The sequence below is a fragment of the Dasypus novemcinctus genome, chromosome 9 (assembly GCF_030445035.2).
Source record: "Dasypus novemcinctus isolate mDasNov1 chromosome 9, mDasNov1.1.hap2, whole genome shotgun sequence".
Lineage (NCBI taxonomy): Eukaryota > Metazoa > Chordata > Mammalia > Cingulata > Dasypodidae > Dasypus > Dasypus novemcinctus.
Genome location: NC_080681.1, coordinates 21,747,480 through 21,763,479, shown reverse-complemented (window position 1 = coordinate 21,763,479; position 16,000 = coordinate 21,747,480). Strand labels below are relative to the sequence as shown.

General features: G+C 33.2%; 1 protein-coding gene across 2 annotated transcripts in view; it reads right to left on the bottom strand.

The window, feature by feature from the left end:
• The window catches only part of COL11A1 (collagen type XI alpha 1 chain), a 206,312-nt gene that overhangs the window by 15,946 nt on the left and 174,366 nt on the right, over positions 1-16,000 (bottom strand). For both annotated transcript variants that reach the window (XM_004481221.4, XM_058303110.2), the window contains 3 exons: positions 8,135-8,188; positions 7,896-8,003; positions 7,380-7,433 (listed from right to left, as the gene is read on the bottom strand). In XM_004481221.4, the coding sequence (XP_004481278.2) occupies positions 7,380-7,433; positions 7,896-8,003; positions 8,135-8,188 (216 nt within the window). The remainder of the gene's footprint in view (positions 1-7,379; positions 7,434-7,895; positions 8,004-8,134; positions 8,189-16,000) is intronic.

Below are 16,000 nucleotides of genomic sequence, written 5' to 3'. Positions count from 1 at the left end.
TATCAACTTTCTTATCTCATTCTAATAGTATATGCTAAAATGGCAAAAATAGAAGAAAGACTCTAATTGCTCTGGCTTAATAAGATATATACTAGACATCATTTACGTTGGTAATGCATTCTAAAATTGTCTCTGTAAGTATAATTCATGAAGGAGTTAGAGGAAATAAGTAGTTAATTTCTCTAAAATAACAATCTCATGATATTACAAACTATTTCTAAGAAAGAATTAGCCAAGCAGAATCAGTTTCTTAGCATTTTCTTAAGCTGGAAATAGAAATTGGTATAGTAATGATATTGATAGCTGTTATAAATAATTTTTTGAACTGGGAACAGATCAAAAGCATCAACTCTGCATATAAAAAATTGTTATTCCAGGTATAGTTATTTTCTATATCCTTTTTAGGATATTGTAAATTGAAAAACTCTAGGGAAATACATAATTCATAAGTCATAAAGTGAAAAGGAAAACTGGGATGTTGCATTCTTAAGTGTCTAGAATACACAATCAAACATTTTCCTCTGCGGCATTAGACTATAGACTATTTTCTCTGATATACACCTCAAAACTTTAGTGCTTGAAGTTTAAAAAGAGTAGAAGAGCTGCATTTTATTTAGAATGAAAATTGAGAAATAATGTTTAATTTTGTGAAAAGCAAAGGTTCTGTGGTTGAAACTAGTTTAATCATTGAGAAATTCTACTTTTTACAATTATGTTTAGAGAAAGTTTAAAAGTCCATTAAAGAAGAATACAAAACTGCAATTCAATAACTCATCTTATTTTTTATTCAAGTTTTTATGGTTTCAAAACTAATGCTATCAGGTATTTCATTTATCGGTCTGAAAATACGTATGATAAGACTAAAGAAAAGTTGCCCAAGATAAGTGCCGATTAACTTTTCAGTGATATTGGAACAAAAAGAGTCTTAAAAGAATGTTGATCAAAAGAATATGAAAGTTTACAAACTTTAAAAGTATTAAATCATGTTAATTTTGGATTTGCAGCAGAGGGCAGAATTTAGCCACGATTACTATTCCTTAATACTTTAAAACACTCAGTCGTATTTCCATTTAATATGTGTTGACTATCTACTCAAAAAAACAGCAATTTAACTGAAAAAGAAAAACTCTAATAAAACTCTTCATATAGTCTTATCGTTGCCTCAGATTTCCTTTAGCTCCCACATGCACTGTTTATCTATGCTCAGTTCCATAAACTGATTCTGATTCATATTTGTGTGTGTGTGTTGAAAGAATGCATATATAAAGTTTAAACTAATTTTTTGCATGGAATATATTCAATTTTTAAAAATAAAAAATACTGTATCATATCTAAACTTTCAAAGAGCTGATAATATAGGCAGATACCAAGAAGAGATAATTTCAAAAGTTTTAAAAGGTCTGTTTGGGAACTGCTATGGCTCAATCAGCTGGGCTCCTGTTTACCATATGGGAGGTCCTGGGTTCGTGTCCCAGGGTCTCCTTATGAAGGCAGGCTGGCCCACGCGCCGTGGAGAGCTGACGGCCCGCACACTGCAGATAACTGATGCAGCACGATGACGCAATAAAGGGATACAAGCAGTCACAGAAAAATGCACAGCGAATGGACACAGAGAACAGACAGAAAACAAGCCACAAGGGGGGGGGAATAAATAAATAAATAAATAAATAAATAAATAAATAAATAAATCTTAAAAAAAAAAGATCTGTTTGTTTCACTCTACCCAAAGAACGGCTTCTCCAGAAGGTGCCTATCAAATTGTTAAACTCTTACCTGTGTGGGTAAATGGGTCCTCTGTTAGAAAAAGTTCAATCTGCCAAGCTAGAAGGATGAGGGCAGGATAAATTGTATTTATTGAACAATTGTATTGTATTTGAAAGTTGGGGAAAAAAGGAATGTCTCAGTGGCTCTTACTGTCCAGTGGAACTTTGCAGAAAGGTACAGGCTTCTATCCAGTTATAAACCAGCTTTAGCCTGTGCAGACTTGTGTGCAGGTGTAAATACATTTATAATATGTATTAGTCAGCCAAAGGGGTGCTGATACAAAATACCAAAAGTCTGCTGGCTTTTATAAAGGGTATTTATTTGGGGAAGCAAAATGGCTGCTGATGTCTGCCAGGGTTCAGGCTTCCTGGATTCCTCTCTTCCAGGGGCTTGCTTCTCTCCTCTGTGAGCTAACTTCCCGGGGTTCTAGCTTAAGGCTTCAGCATCAAACTCCAACATCAAAACTCCAACATCAAAATCCTGTGCCATGCCTTTTAACTGTGAGTCCCCACCTGCCAACGGATGGGAACTCAACACCCTACTGACATGGCCCAATGAAAGCCCTAATCATAATTGAATCACATCCAGGTACAGACCAGTTTACAAACATAATCCAGTATCTTTTTTTGGAATTTATAACTAAATAAACTGTTACACTCCACCCTCTGAATTCCACAAAAACATTATATATTTTAAGAAAACAAAACCTTAAATCAGTAACAATGCAAGTACTAAATCACATCACAATCAGTTTAAAGAAATACAGTTTGTCTTCGGGCAAAGTCCCATCTGCTGCAGACCTCTGAAACTTAAAAAACAATTTATCTGCTTCCAATATACAAATGGACAGACAAAGGATAAGCATTTTTTTTACCATATGGGGAATCTGGGAGAGAAACATGAGTCATGGGTCCTCTACAGTTCGGTAAACCTGCAGGGCATTCTCCATTCGATTTCAAAGTCTGAGAGTAATTCTTAAGACTATAGTTTCTTCGCCTTGGGGCTTTATGGGAGCCCAACCTTTCCACAAGCTTGCCCAATGTCATTTTCTTGGATCATGCTCATCAAGCATCTGGGTGTTGACCAAGCTCCAGACATCATCCTCAAAGAACATTGGGGTGATTGTCACCCCTTACCCAATATTTGGGTTAGAGCCTTAGCACCGCTGGTACAGTATGGTTAAGGCAACATCCTTCCTAACCTTTGGCATATAGGCTCAACCCTCTCAGAGCCATGAGTTAACCATTTGGCCTTCCCTAATCCATGGGGGAAAGGCCCGCCCCTCTCAGGCCTATGGGGCTTCAACCTCAACCTCCCTAATCTTTGAGGAATGTGCTCCACCCTCTCTGTACCCTGGGATGACATAACCTCCCCAAACATCAGGGTGGGAACATCCACCCTCTTCAACTGTTGGGGCAAACTCACCCTCTCTGTACATATGAGTGGGGTCCCTCTCTTGGCTCAAGGCAATGTCTTAATTCCAGATCTCAGCTTCCATGGTTTTCGTCTTAAAACTGCTTCTCTTTTAATCTCTCCTTTCCATGTTCCTTTTAGTCCAGGCTGACTGTTTTTTTTCATACAGCTCTCTCAGAAAGCTTGTTGGTTTAGCGTGCAAGAGGCAGGGATCTAAGCCATCAGACAGTAAGACTTTCCACAAGTCTTTCTGAGATAACTCCATCTACAAGTGCCAAGTTTCGTTAAGTCCTCCAAGGGGGCCTTGTCATCTGGGAGCTTGATTTCCAGAGGCTTGGACTTTCCAGAATCAGTTTCTTTTTTCTTTGTTCCGAACAGTTCTGTCCTGATCTTATCTCTCTCATCTAGCATTTTGCTATAAGCTCTAAGCAAAAGCCAAGCTGCATTCTCCGGCTATACTTTGGAAAGTTCTTCAGCTAAATGACCGGTCTCACCATTTTCAGATTTGCCTTCCATACAACACCAGGAGATAATCTTGCTAAAATCTCTGCAATTTTAAAACATGGATTGCCTTTCCTTCAGTTTCCACTAATAGTTTCATCATTTACTTCTAAGCCATCATAAAAAGTCTCGTTAGGATCTATATTGCTATCAACAGTCTTTTCAAAGTGATCTAGGCCTTTTCCATCAAGCATTTCACAATTCCTCCAAAAAAAACCTCCTTACTCATTTAAAAAACCATTCCAGCATTTTGGTAATTGCAAAAACACTAACCTACTCTCCAATACCAAATTCTGTACTAGTCAGCCAAAGGGATGCTGATACACTATACCAGAAGTCTGTTGGCTTTTAGAAAGGGTGTTTATTTGGGGTAGGAGCTTACAGATACCTAGTCATAAAGAATAAGTTACTCCCCTCACCAAAGTCTATTTCCATGTGTTGAAGCAAGATGGCTGTTGACATCTGCCAGGGTTCAGGCTTCCTGGGTTTCTCTCTTCCCAGGGCTTGCCTGTCTCTGAGCTCAGGGTTCCTTTCTCCCAGGGGCTTACTGCTCTTTCCTCTGTGTGCTTACTTCCAGGGGCTCCAGCTCAAGACTCCAGCATCAAACTCCAACTTCAAAACTCCAACATCAAAATCCTCTGCCATGCTTTTTATCTCTGAGTCCCCACCCACCAAGGGGCAGGGACTCAATGCCCTACTGACGTGGCCCAATCAAAGCCCCAATCATAATTTAATTACATACAGGTACAGACTAGTTTACAAACATAATCCTATACCTATTTTTGGAATTCATAACTATATCAAAATGCTCCATAATATAATGTAGGAAATGCATTATGGACAAGATATTATTCAGATGAACTTCATACAGATTAATTTCAGAGATTAATGCAGATTCTAATGAGTTTTCAAATCTCTGTTAATCAATTTCACTTCCTAATTTTTATAATCATGTAAGCCTCTCTTTCACTTCCTTAATAATCTTACCATATTTCTAATCAGGGAAAGCTCCAGAGGAGATGACATTTAAACAGTTTTCCTCTGAGCATACCTAGTACTGTCTGCTTGATTCCATTACAATATTTATGCTCTATTCTAAGTGCTATAAGTAAGATAATTATGGTTGCCCATCTTTTTCATTCACTTTAACAGTCAGTGATTTGTAATCAGTTTTATTCATGGTATATATGTATAAGTGAGGTCAAATTCAACTACTTTTCACTATGAACATGAAATTTTTTATTTTTCAAAATATTTATCATTATTTATTCATTCAGTTAATAATTTTGTATATGGCCCTGCTATGTGTCAAACAATGTTTTGAACTCATTGTAAATATTAAATAATTCAATTAACATAAGAACCTCATAGGCTAGAGGATATTAATATCTGCATTTACCTCATTTAATTTTTGCAATGCCCTATGCGACAGATATTATTAATATTCCCATTTTATGGATGAGGAATCTGAAGCTAAAGAAATTAGGGAACTTTTCTAAAATCAACCAACAAATAAGTGGTTGTACTTATTTTGTACTAATAGGTTTGGTCCTATAGTGGATGCCCTTAACTAGTAACCATGATATCTACTTCTTGCTCGGGAACAACTGCCTACTAAAATAAATGTTTTATAGCCTAGTTGAAGAGCCCATTAAATTGCCATAGAAGACATTCTGGACATGACTTAACTGCAGAAATGACATCACTGGCTTCAGACCCTCACCTCTTGAGGACAAAGTAGCAATTTCACTGAGATTATATATCACAGTCAAAATGAATGGGAGCTACAAAAAAGCTACACTCCATTCATATTATAAGTGTTCCCCAATAAAACAAGCTACCCAGAGAATAGAATGAGACCCTGGCTACTCAGCTGCACAATTCTGATGCCTACTGTTTGTTCAGCACTCTCACTATAAACTCACACTTATCTAAGAGTCAGAAATACAAACATCTGCAAGCTGGAAGTCAGTGATACATCTGATGGTTTTACTTTTAATATTAACTGGAGGAAACCTCTAGCATGGTGCTTTTTATTCTATTTGGAGAAAGGTCAGAATAGTCATTGGAAAATATGAAATAACAAGGAAAATATATCTAGCAAATTTTCGGGTTATATTAAGGCAAACAATTTTTTTTCTGTCAGCTTCTGTCTTCATGCAGTTAAGGGTTTACCAAATCTAAGGAGAAAATTCTCTAAAAATAGGTCTACACATGGAGCAGATGCTGGCACCTGTCCAGATGGGATAATGTGCAGACTTTGTGATTTGTTAACTTTTATCCAAGTATTAAAATAAATGATCCTTAACTCCTTGAGTGGAAGTTTAAAAAAGATGGTCTCCTTAGGAATGCTAAGCAGTGTGGAGTCTTCTTTTTGGAGTAAAGAAATCATTCTAAAATTTTTGAGATGATGAATGTACAACATTGTGATTATACTAAAAGCCATTGATTATACTCTTTGGATAGAGTAGCCAGAAACAGCAGCTATGTACAGTGGGGGAAGTATAGAAGGATTGAGAAGTGCAGAATATTCTTGTTTGTCTCTTTTTTGTTATTATTATTACTGAAATAATGAAAATGGTCTAATTCATTGAAGTGATGAATGCACAACTATGTGATTACAGCAAAAATGATTGTACATTTTGGATGAATTGTATTTGTTTGTTTATTAATATGTATCAATAAAATTGATTTGCTAAAAAATGGTCTCCTTAACATTTATGAAATTTTGGAGAGGAATAGTACAACGAATTATTACGGCATTTTTACTTAAGGAATGGCTAACTTTCTTGTTGAATAATTAATAATGTGAATCCCAGTTTTGATGACTTTCTGAGTAGGCATATATCTCTGAGATTACTAATATATTCATGAAAAGAGATATTTTATCATGACTAAAGTTCAAATTACTATAGGGAAGCATTTGACTATTTAAAACATGATGCACCTCACTTGCACAGTTCTATATATCTTTACTCTTACTAGTTTTGGACAATGATGTTATATCTCTACCAAGAAATGGAATCTGTTTATAAAATGAACAAATCTCTTGGGATGCAATGATTTTAAAAAGCCAAAGTTTTATTCTTTCCACTCAATTTTTATAGCAAGGAGAGCCTCTGACCCTGTAATAACCTATATTGTATCTCTGAAAAGTATACTGGTCAACTAAAATGCTTTATTATATTTCTCAGGCATGTTGTCTGCACATAAAATTTATGATAGTGACTAAGTTACGGTGTTGTGGTAATCATACCTTTCCTCACTAATGGGGTTTAGTGTTTTATCTTTTGGCCTGTTTGACTCATGAAGAGAATATTTTGTCAAGGAATCACCGTATGTCTCTGCCAACATTACTCCTTTAAATGAGAGGCCATGAGGCTTAGTGTAATTGCATGCATTGTGGGGAAATGTCCATGCTCACGAAACAAATGACAGAGCAATTCATGGCATTTTATTCGTAGTGGAATTATTTTTTCCATCCAATGGATGTAAGAAACAAAAGAGCCCCTAACCACGTGGGGCTTATTTTCCAAATTACCTAGGTTGGATTCTTTTCTTCTGAGTAGGTCTGAGTATCCATCGAATACTGCACAAAATATAAACTAATTTCTACACTGAAGTTTCAGGAATTCTATCTTAGAAACAGTTTCATTTCAGGAATTCTCCTTTGGTTAAACAGTGGAAAGGATGCTACTCACCATAGGACCAGGTGGTCCATCCTGGCCTGCAGCCCCAGGAAGACCTTGTTCTCCCTAAGGAGAAAAAAAAAACAAGATTGATTTTTTTTTTTTAGCTAAAGAAGAATGCAGATTACTTTTCTTATGTTTTGAAAATGCAGAAAGGAAGAAAGCAAATATCCCATATGAGTTCCACCACTGGGGAGCATCTACAATTGTTGTAAACTTTCTTAAGTTTTTTTATACTTACGTCTGTGTCCACAGGTATGTATTTACGTATAGATGTGAGAATACACATTTTACATCATTGAGATCTTAAGGTCAAGTTTTCTATCTTGCCTTCATAAGTTAGAATTTCACCCTCCCCTTATTAAATAACGATACACTTCAATATTTTGAGAGTATCTTATATTTGCGTGATATTTACCATTAAAAACCTCTAAATTGTAATTTATGAAATATCAGTATGCTGACATAAAAATTTTCATTCATGACTTTTTAGAAATAAAATATAATTTTCAAATTATATATGCTCACCACAGGGCCAGGAATTCCCCGAAGACCTTCTGGACCAGGCTTTCCGGCCGGTCCTTGAGGACCAACTGGGCCAGTTTTCCCAGGAGGCCCTTCTGCACCTGCTTCTCCCTGTTAGAAAATAAAATACAGGAATACACACTAATAGTGAGAAAGTACATCTTATTATATAAAATACTGAAATAAATGTTCAATGTATCTATGAACTTTTCAAAACATAATCTCTCTCGTCTATCTTTTACCTTAGCACCTTTTTCACCTTGTCTTCCCTCTGCACCTGCAACTCCAGGAGGGCCCTATAAACACAAAATTGCATTTGAAATATCTATTGCATTGACAAATAATGTCTTTAAGAACTTATTTATAAATATCCCAAATTAACCTTTAACAGACTCAAAGTGTGGTTTTGTATAGCTGTCTGGTTTAAAGCAAGAGGGGAAAAATAAAAATCGTTTTGGTGTACAAACTGCCCATTAGAATATTAAAAATAAATGAAGCACAGATTGAGCAGAATACTGATAATCACATCACACTGATGTAAGGAAATAAAAGAAAAAATGTAGAGGATCACAAGAGGGAGATATTTTAAAGTAACGTTGATGACTTGAAATAATCACCCTTAATGTATAGAATACTCAGATATAATTATGTTGTGATATTAGATATTAATTTAATGTATCAGAGTTCACCTCCATCCTTATATGTATTATAATAGTGATCTCTTTCTTAATCTTAGAATATCTATATGTTCATGCATTCTCATAGGATCATGTTCAAAACAGGGAAAAAATATATTTAAAATCTTGACAACAGATGTAGTCTTTGTATTTTCTGGAACCATGTAATTTACATAAATAGGAGGCATCAAAAAGACTATCACTTTTTAAAACCTAGTAATAGAGAAAAAGCATAGAAAAATATTTGCAGGCAAGATGTGATCCAAGAACAGAGATATTCTGGTATTTGTATAACTTTTGTATAACTGCATGAATACAGAGAAATGTTAATTATATTTATAAATACATTAATAATGCTGTACCCTTTTTATATAAATTGTGCCTCTTTATAAGGTATTGGTTTACCTAGTTCCCAGTCTTTAGCTCTTTTTTAAAAATTTTTTATTGAAGTATATCATTTATACATAAACACACATAAACAATAAGTGTATAGTAAAGATTGTGAACTTACAAAATAAACATACATAACATCACACAAGAGTCTCATACATCACCCCTCCATCAACTCTTTATATTGGTGTGAAAAATTTGTTACAAACTATGCTAGAGCATTGTCAAAATATTACTACCAACTATATTCCTTATTGTATATTTGGTGTATTTTTCCCCCAACCCATACTATTTTTTTTAATGCATTTTTGTTACAGACATTATGAACTTACAAAACAATCATACAGATGTGTAGATTTTCCATACAACTCCACACACACCCTGGTGGAACAATTTTAATTAACTGCATGACTTGAACAAATTACTTAGATATATCTGAACTTCAGCTCTTTCATCTATAAAGTGCTTTCAATAACAATTCACTTGCTATAGAATTATTAAATTTAAAGGATACAAGGCATTTAATATATTTTGTGAACTTTTCAGTGTAGCAGTATCAAGTAAAGGTATGGGATATAGTGCTTAATGGCACAGAGACTGCCTAGGTTAGTGTAGCTGACACTAACAGGATGTATGATCTTGGACAAATTTAACACTCTGTAATGGGGATAATAATAGTAGCTACCTCCCAGAGTTATTATGGGAATTCAATGAGTTGACAAATGTAAAGTGTTTCGAATAGTGCCCAGGACATAGAAAATAGAAAATACTTTAACTATTAGCTATTGCCAATATCTTTGCTAAAATTATTAGCTATTATTGTTCTACATTAAAGTATTTTATCTATACATTTCACCATGTCAGCAGCCTGAGTCAGGTCAATCAAAATAGGCCTTCTAAATATATTTTTATATACCACATCAACAAATTACTTTTCTGTGTATGATGTTTATGTTTATATTGTCTTAAAAATATTATTTGTGACTTTGAAACCACTTGTTTTAAAATTTTAAGCAACCTAAAATATTCTATGATATAACCCTGTAATCTATAATGAGATCTTGATGTCTGATATACACATTTATTTCACACATTGAAGTAGTCATCACTGAATTATGACACTTGACAATTCCACCCTAATAACAACATTATGTAAAAAAACGATTTATATTATATAATACTTGATATTTGAGAAAGCATAACAGTTTTTCAGGCTATAAATAATATATAATCCTACGATATGTAAATTTTGTTCCTTTTATATTCCATTGAATCCTTTATATTTCCACTTATGGCATTTCATAGAAAACAAACCTAAAGAAAATAAAGGTACTTTCTGCCTACAGAGTTTTACTATTCATGTTCATGGGTAATTTACTTTCAGATATATAAAATTTAAAATTTTACCATTAAAATTTATTTCATCTTCTATTAATTAATTGGATTTTTATTATTAGTTAACAAACACTAAGATTCAATTCCGTGTTAAGCATATTTGGCAGGTGTTAAGATATAAGAAAAAAAATTTAAAAATAAACTTATAGATCTCTAAAAAATTGCTCTTCTTTTCTTCAGACTCTCTATTACCATTTGTTTACTCCTATTTTATCAGTGAATTGTACCCAGAGTCATTAACTGAGATTTAGGTTTGGTAGTTGAGGAGGATATTAAGGTGTTTTTGAAAGATGAACATAAGGTAGTTGAAGCAGGAGGGTAAAAAAAAGGAATACATGCCAGCCTTTATATGGTCTTTTAAATCCATATTGAAAATGCATATCATGCACTCATCAAATTTAGGAAGTTCCATGAACTCATTTAAATTTGAGAAAATCAATAAAGACACTACTAGTAATCATTGCAACTTTATCTATTATTAGACATTCATTGTACCTCAAACCGAAGGTAAGTAAATTTATATCTACAAATTCTATAAGCAGTCTCTTGAGGTGGCAGCAATATGCTAATAATTATACATACTTTGAAACATCAATGTATGATTTTTTAAATTTCATGATATTTAGACAAGAGGATTTGTGTATTGAAACATAAAATTCAAAATTTTCCTCCTTTTAAATGGTGAGTCATAAATTTTTTGCTTACTGATAAAATATTATACTATGCAGATTAGATTATATATTTGAAGCAAGCATAATGGCTATTATTTTGGAAATATAAATTATGAAAGCCAACTTAATAATGGGCTTTTCCTTATACTATTAAGGCTTTTCATTAAACTAGTAAAATAGAGTTATAGGATGTTTATCTCAAAATATATTTATGCACATTAACCTTATAGTAGAAAAGATTTATGAGAATCCATTTTTTAAAACATGGTCTAAAAACATAACTGTCTAAAAACAAAAGAAAATTTTGCCTCTTCTCTAAGAGATATAAAAATTTCAGTTTGAAAAGGTTAGAGAATTTGACCACAACTGAACTACAACACAGTTGGAAAATTATAATTAAGTATTTTTCTACCTCAAAGTTTTTCTTCCCTCTTTGTATAAATGCCTAATATCTGATACGCTGGAAATCCTTATTAAGTGGTTTTGTTTTGTTCTTCATGTCATATGAAAGAAAAAACATTCACTGTTTATAAAAGACTAGGAATTTCCTTTGAACAACCTCAAAACACCTATGGACAGGTTTTTGCCAATCATTCATTTCTCCTATGTTCGCAAAAAAGAGAGAAGTAATTAATCCAGTGAGCTGTGCTTGCTATACAAACGTGAGATAATAAGTGTTCTGACTGGGACATACCTCATTAGAATATGATACTATAAAACAAACCCTAATTAACTTTCCATCAGTACTCACTGTTATAACAGATTTTCTTCCCTATAAGAAATATACCTCATATACAATATCCAGTATTATATGTCCACTGTTGACACTTTACAATATGATTGTATAATTTAGCCATTCTTTGTTTCATTTTGCAAACTTTTCTTTTTAAAGTATTTCCTAGGTGCTAGAAGTATGCTATGCATGGAGAATATAAAAGAAAAAATACAGTTGAAGACTTAAGGAATTCATGCAGTTTAGTTGAAAAGACAAATATAAAAATCAACAAGCAGTATATACTGTCAAATACAAGATGAGGGATATGTACAAATAGGTACATCAAACCAGTTCTTTGACTTTCCAAAGGACCTAATCTGTCATCGGAATTATATAGTATGGGTAAACCTAGGAGGGATGTTTCCTCCCAACATTTTATCTCTGACCATTCACATGCATGCCTACAGACATAACAATGGAAAGAATGTGACAATTCAGCGAACTACTCTGAGTTCAGTCTGGCTCTGCATGTGTGTATTGGTGTAATAAGGTAAATGATTATGTGATGGGTTGAATGGTGTGGAGGAAAGAAGTTATGGCTGAAAAGGAAGAAAGAGGCCAAGAGCTTGGTGAGAAAGGCTTCTGTTTTAATATTAGGAAAATAAACTATGAGAAATTTAGCTCATAAATATTTGGGCAAACATTTTAAAATACATTAAATGAAAAATTCTTCTAATTTTGCCCACTTAAAAATTTCTGACCAGTTTTGATTAAACAGTTTTGAAAGAACACTAATATTTAGAATACTTTAAAAAGAAAATTCATCAAATTTAATTCAGGATTTTTCAGAACCTTTAATATCCTTCTTAGACCATATTTCTCCAAAAGGTCACTAATCTATAATAGTGCCAACTTAAATCCAGATCTTAATTTTTCATACTGTAACATTCATTACAATCTTGATGGATGCTAATGTTCCATCAAATTTAAGTGGAAATAAACTATATTGCCACAATGTATTTTCTGTACATACATTTATATAAGATAGAAATTTTTTCAAGGGCCTTAGTAAAAGCAAATGTCTCTTTGAAATTTGAATTATTAGAATATATATATATAGTATATTTTGTGCATATATATAAAATACTAGGCAGGCACCTGTATGGTAAATTTATATACTATATTGTATGCAGAGTGTATATGAAATATAAAAAGTTAAAAATTCCTCTTTCTTTGTAGGTAATAATATCAGTTATGTTTTAATACTTTATTGTGAATTTTCTTTGGGAACATGTGCTAGACTCTTCAAAATTCCATTTTATTATATGCATTTTCAGGTTATAATATTTAAATTATTTTAGGCACTCCAGAATTTTTTTTCAATAAAAGTACATGGAACTAACACTTGGTTTTAAACAACTATGATAATTTGAGTATTAAAATTTCATGGCTTATTGACCCAAGATGCACAATCTTCTATTGCCTTTAGGAAATATATATTTATTCACAAGTATTATAAATGTATGACAGAATGCATATTTACTACGAATGACAACTTCATTTTCCTACTTGTCCAATAACTGTTAAAATACTGTTTCTCAGTATCACTGCCACTAACAACATGTTGAGCTATATTCTATTCTCAAAGTTTTATTATCTTTCATTAGTAGAAGTCATTCATTGAAAAAAAAGTAACACTTTTAAATATAATTGTGGTGATTACTACATCTGCTAATAAATGCTACAGCAAAATGTTTATTGGTCTCCTTTTCTGTTGCCTCTAATGTGGGGAAAATAAGCACAGGAGAAATGTTAACTATCACAAAAATACAGAAAACTTTCTGAAGACTACAAGTTTATACATGTATGCAAGGAAATAGATATTAAGGCAATTCTGGATTCTACCAAATCATAAGCCTAAGATCAACCAAACACATCGCAATGTAGGAATATGTTCCTGATGTTTCTGCAAAGGTAATTTTAAATACACTATGGCCTCAAAGATATTGCTGCCTTCTGCCTAAACCAGAGGTTGGTAGAGAAAGAATTCTCCCCGTCAGTTCTAATTCACAGACTTCTACACCATATTCCTGTATGTTAAGGTGATTTTTGTTCACCGAATATATAAACAGTTACTTCACATTTGTACAATATTTTTCAACTCCAAAGCACTTGTTTCTCAACACATTTTAATTACATTATTTCTCAATTCCTGTTGTTTGGAGAAAATCTATTTTATTAAAAATACATGCAGTTATCATGAGTTTTGGAAATAGTTCTCCTAAGAAACTTCTTTAGCATTTATGTTACATGAATTTACATGAAGGAATAAATAATACAAATGAGTATCAACTTCAAAATAATAACTATACTGTAGTTTGAACATGCAGTTAATTTAGATCCTATATACTGTTCTTTTATGTATCATCCAGCTAGAACACTGCTTATCATGGTAAAGCTATAATGACAAAGCAAAACTCAATGATAAACAAAATTAAGTTTTCTGTGGAGGTATTTTGAGTTTATGGCTAACAAATTTTCCTCTTATTTATACAACTGGTTTATTGGAAGAAAATGTCTTAATCTTGATTTTTCTTCCTATATGCTTTATTACAATAAGTTTATTACATTTATAAATAATGCTACAATTTGAAACCTTTATTCACATCACTAATAACAGCATTCATTGCTTGAGCTCCTGATAAAATCCAGCCATTACAATTGCTGTTTTAAATATACATATTATTGGTGGCAGACTTGTCCCAGTGGTTAGGGTGTCTGTCTACCACATGGGAGGTCCGCAGTTCAAACCCCAGGCCCCGTGTGGAGCTGGCCCATGCGCAGTGCTGATGCGCACAAGGAGTGCCGTGCCCCGCAGGGGTGTCCCCCGCGTAGGGGAGCCCCATGCGCAAGGAGTACACCCCATAAGGAAAGCGGCCCAACGTGAAAGAAAGGTCAGCCTGCCCAGGAATGGTTCCGGACACACAGAGAGCTGATACAACAAGATGACACAACAAAAAGAAACACAGATTCCTGTGTCGCTGACGACAACAGAAGCGGACAAAGAAGACTGCAGCAAATAGACACAGAGAACAGACAACTGGGGTGGGAGGGGAAGGGGAGAGAAATAAATAGATAAATAAATCTTTAAAAAAAATTCAAAAAATAAATATACATATTAATTAATGGAGTCCCCATTTGAGCCATGAAAATTAGTTATCATACCCATTTTATAAATAATAAAACTGAAGTTCAAAGAAATTAATGGGTCCCAGCCCATACTTCTTAAGTAGCAAAACAAAGATTTGAAACCTGTTCTGTTTGATTATAATGTAATAGTATTTTGGCCTACTTTGTCTTGATGTTAAGCTTATGGAGTACATTAACTTAAAGGTTGTGAAAAACCAAAGTAATGAACTTCTCTTTACAATTTTTTTCAACTTAAATACCAATTTGCTTGGGTTAAGGTACAGCTATTGAATAAATTAAACTAGTTTGGTTGCAATTTGGAAAAATGTAAACGTTAATTGCTAGTGCTAAATCAGAGCAAAGTGTAATATAGTAATAAGATTGTTCACACTAGAGTAATCTTTCACACCATTATAAATATACTTACTCTGATGTAGAAAATATATTATTGTGCTATATTAAAATGGATGTGAATAGCTTTGCTAGCGATGCACTCATAACAATTCTCATCACATTAATAATTCATGAATTCAGTCTTCTATTTTTGTTTACAAAGTCATTAGAATAGATTAAAATAATTGAACCTGTTTGTTTAAGTTGTTATTTTAAGTAGGCTAGAACATCCCCAAATTTTTATGAAAGTATTTACTTTTAAATAATTCATCAAAAATCAAAGTGGGAGAATTGCAGTTTGACCCTATTTAACTATACCAAAGAAAAATAAAGATGGGATAACTCTTAAGTATTTTAATATCTTAGGCTCTCAACATATAAACATATTACATAATGCAGTGCAAATAATACTATTAAATGAGAACCATGTGTTCATCATGTACCTTCAGCAAATGAATACTACCAGTAATTTTAAAATTTCCTATGTGTCCCTTTCAACTATTGCAACCCCCACCCACCTCCCTCAGGAAAAACGACCATCCTAATTTTTTTGTTCATCAGTATCTTACCTGATTTCATAATTTTTACCAATTATATATGAATCCTGAATAATACGTTATTTTCTTGTTTTTGCATATTATATAAACAGAATCATGCAATCTATATATTCTCCAGCTC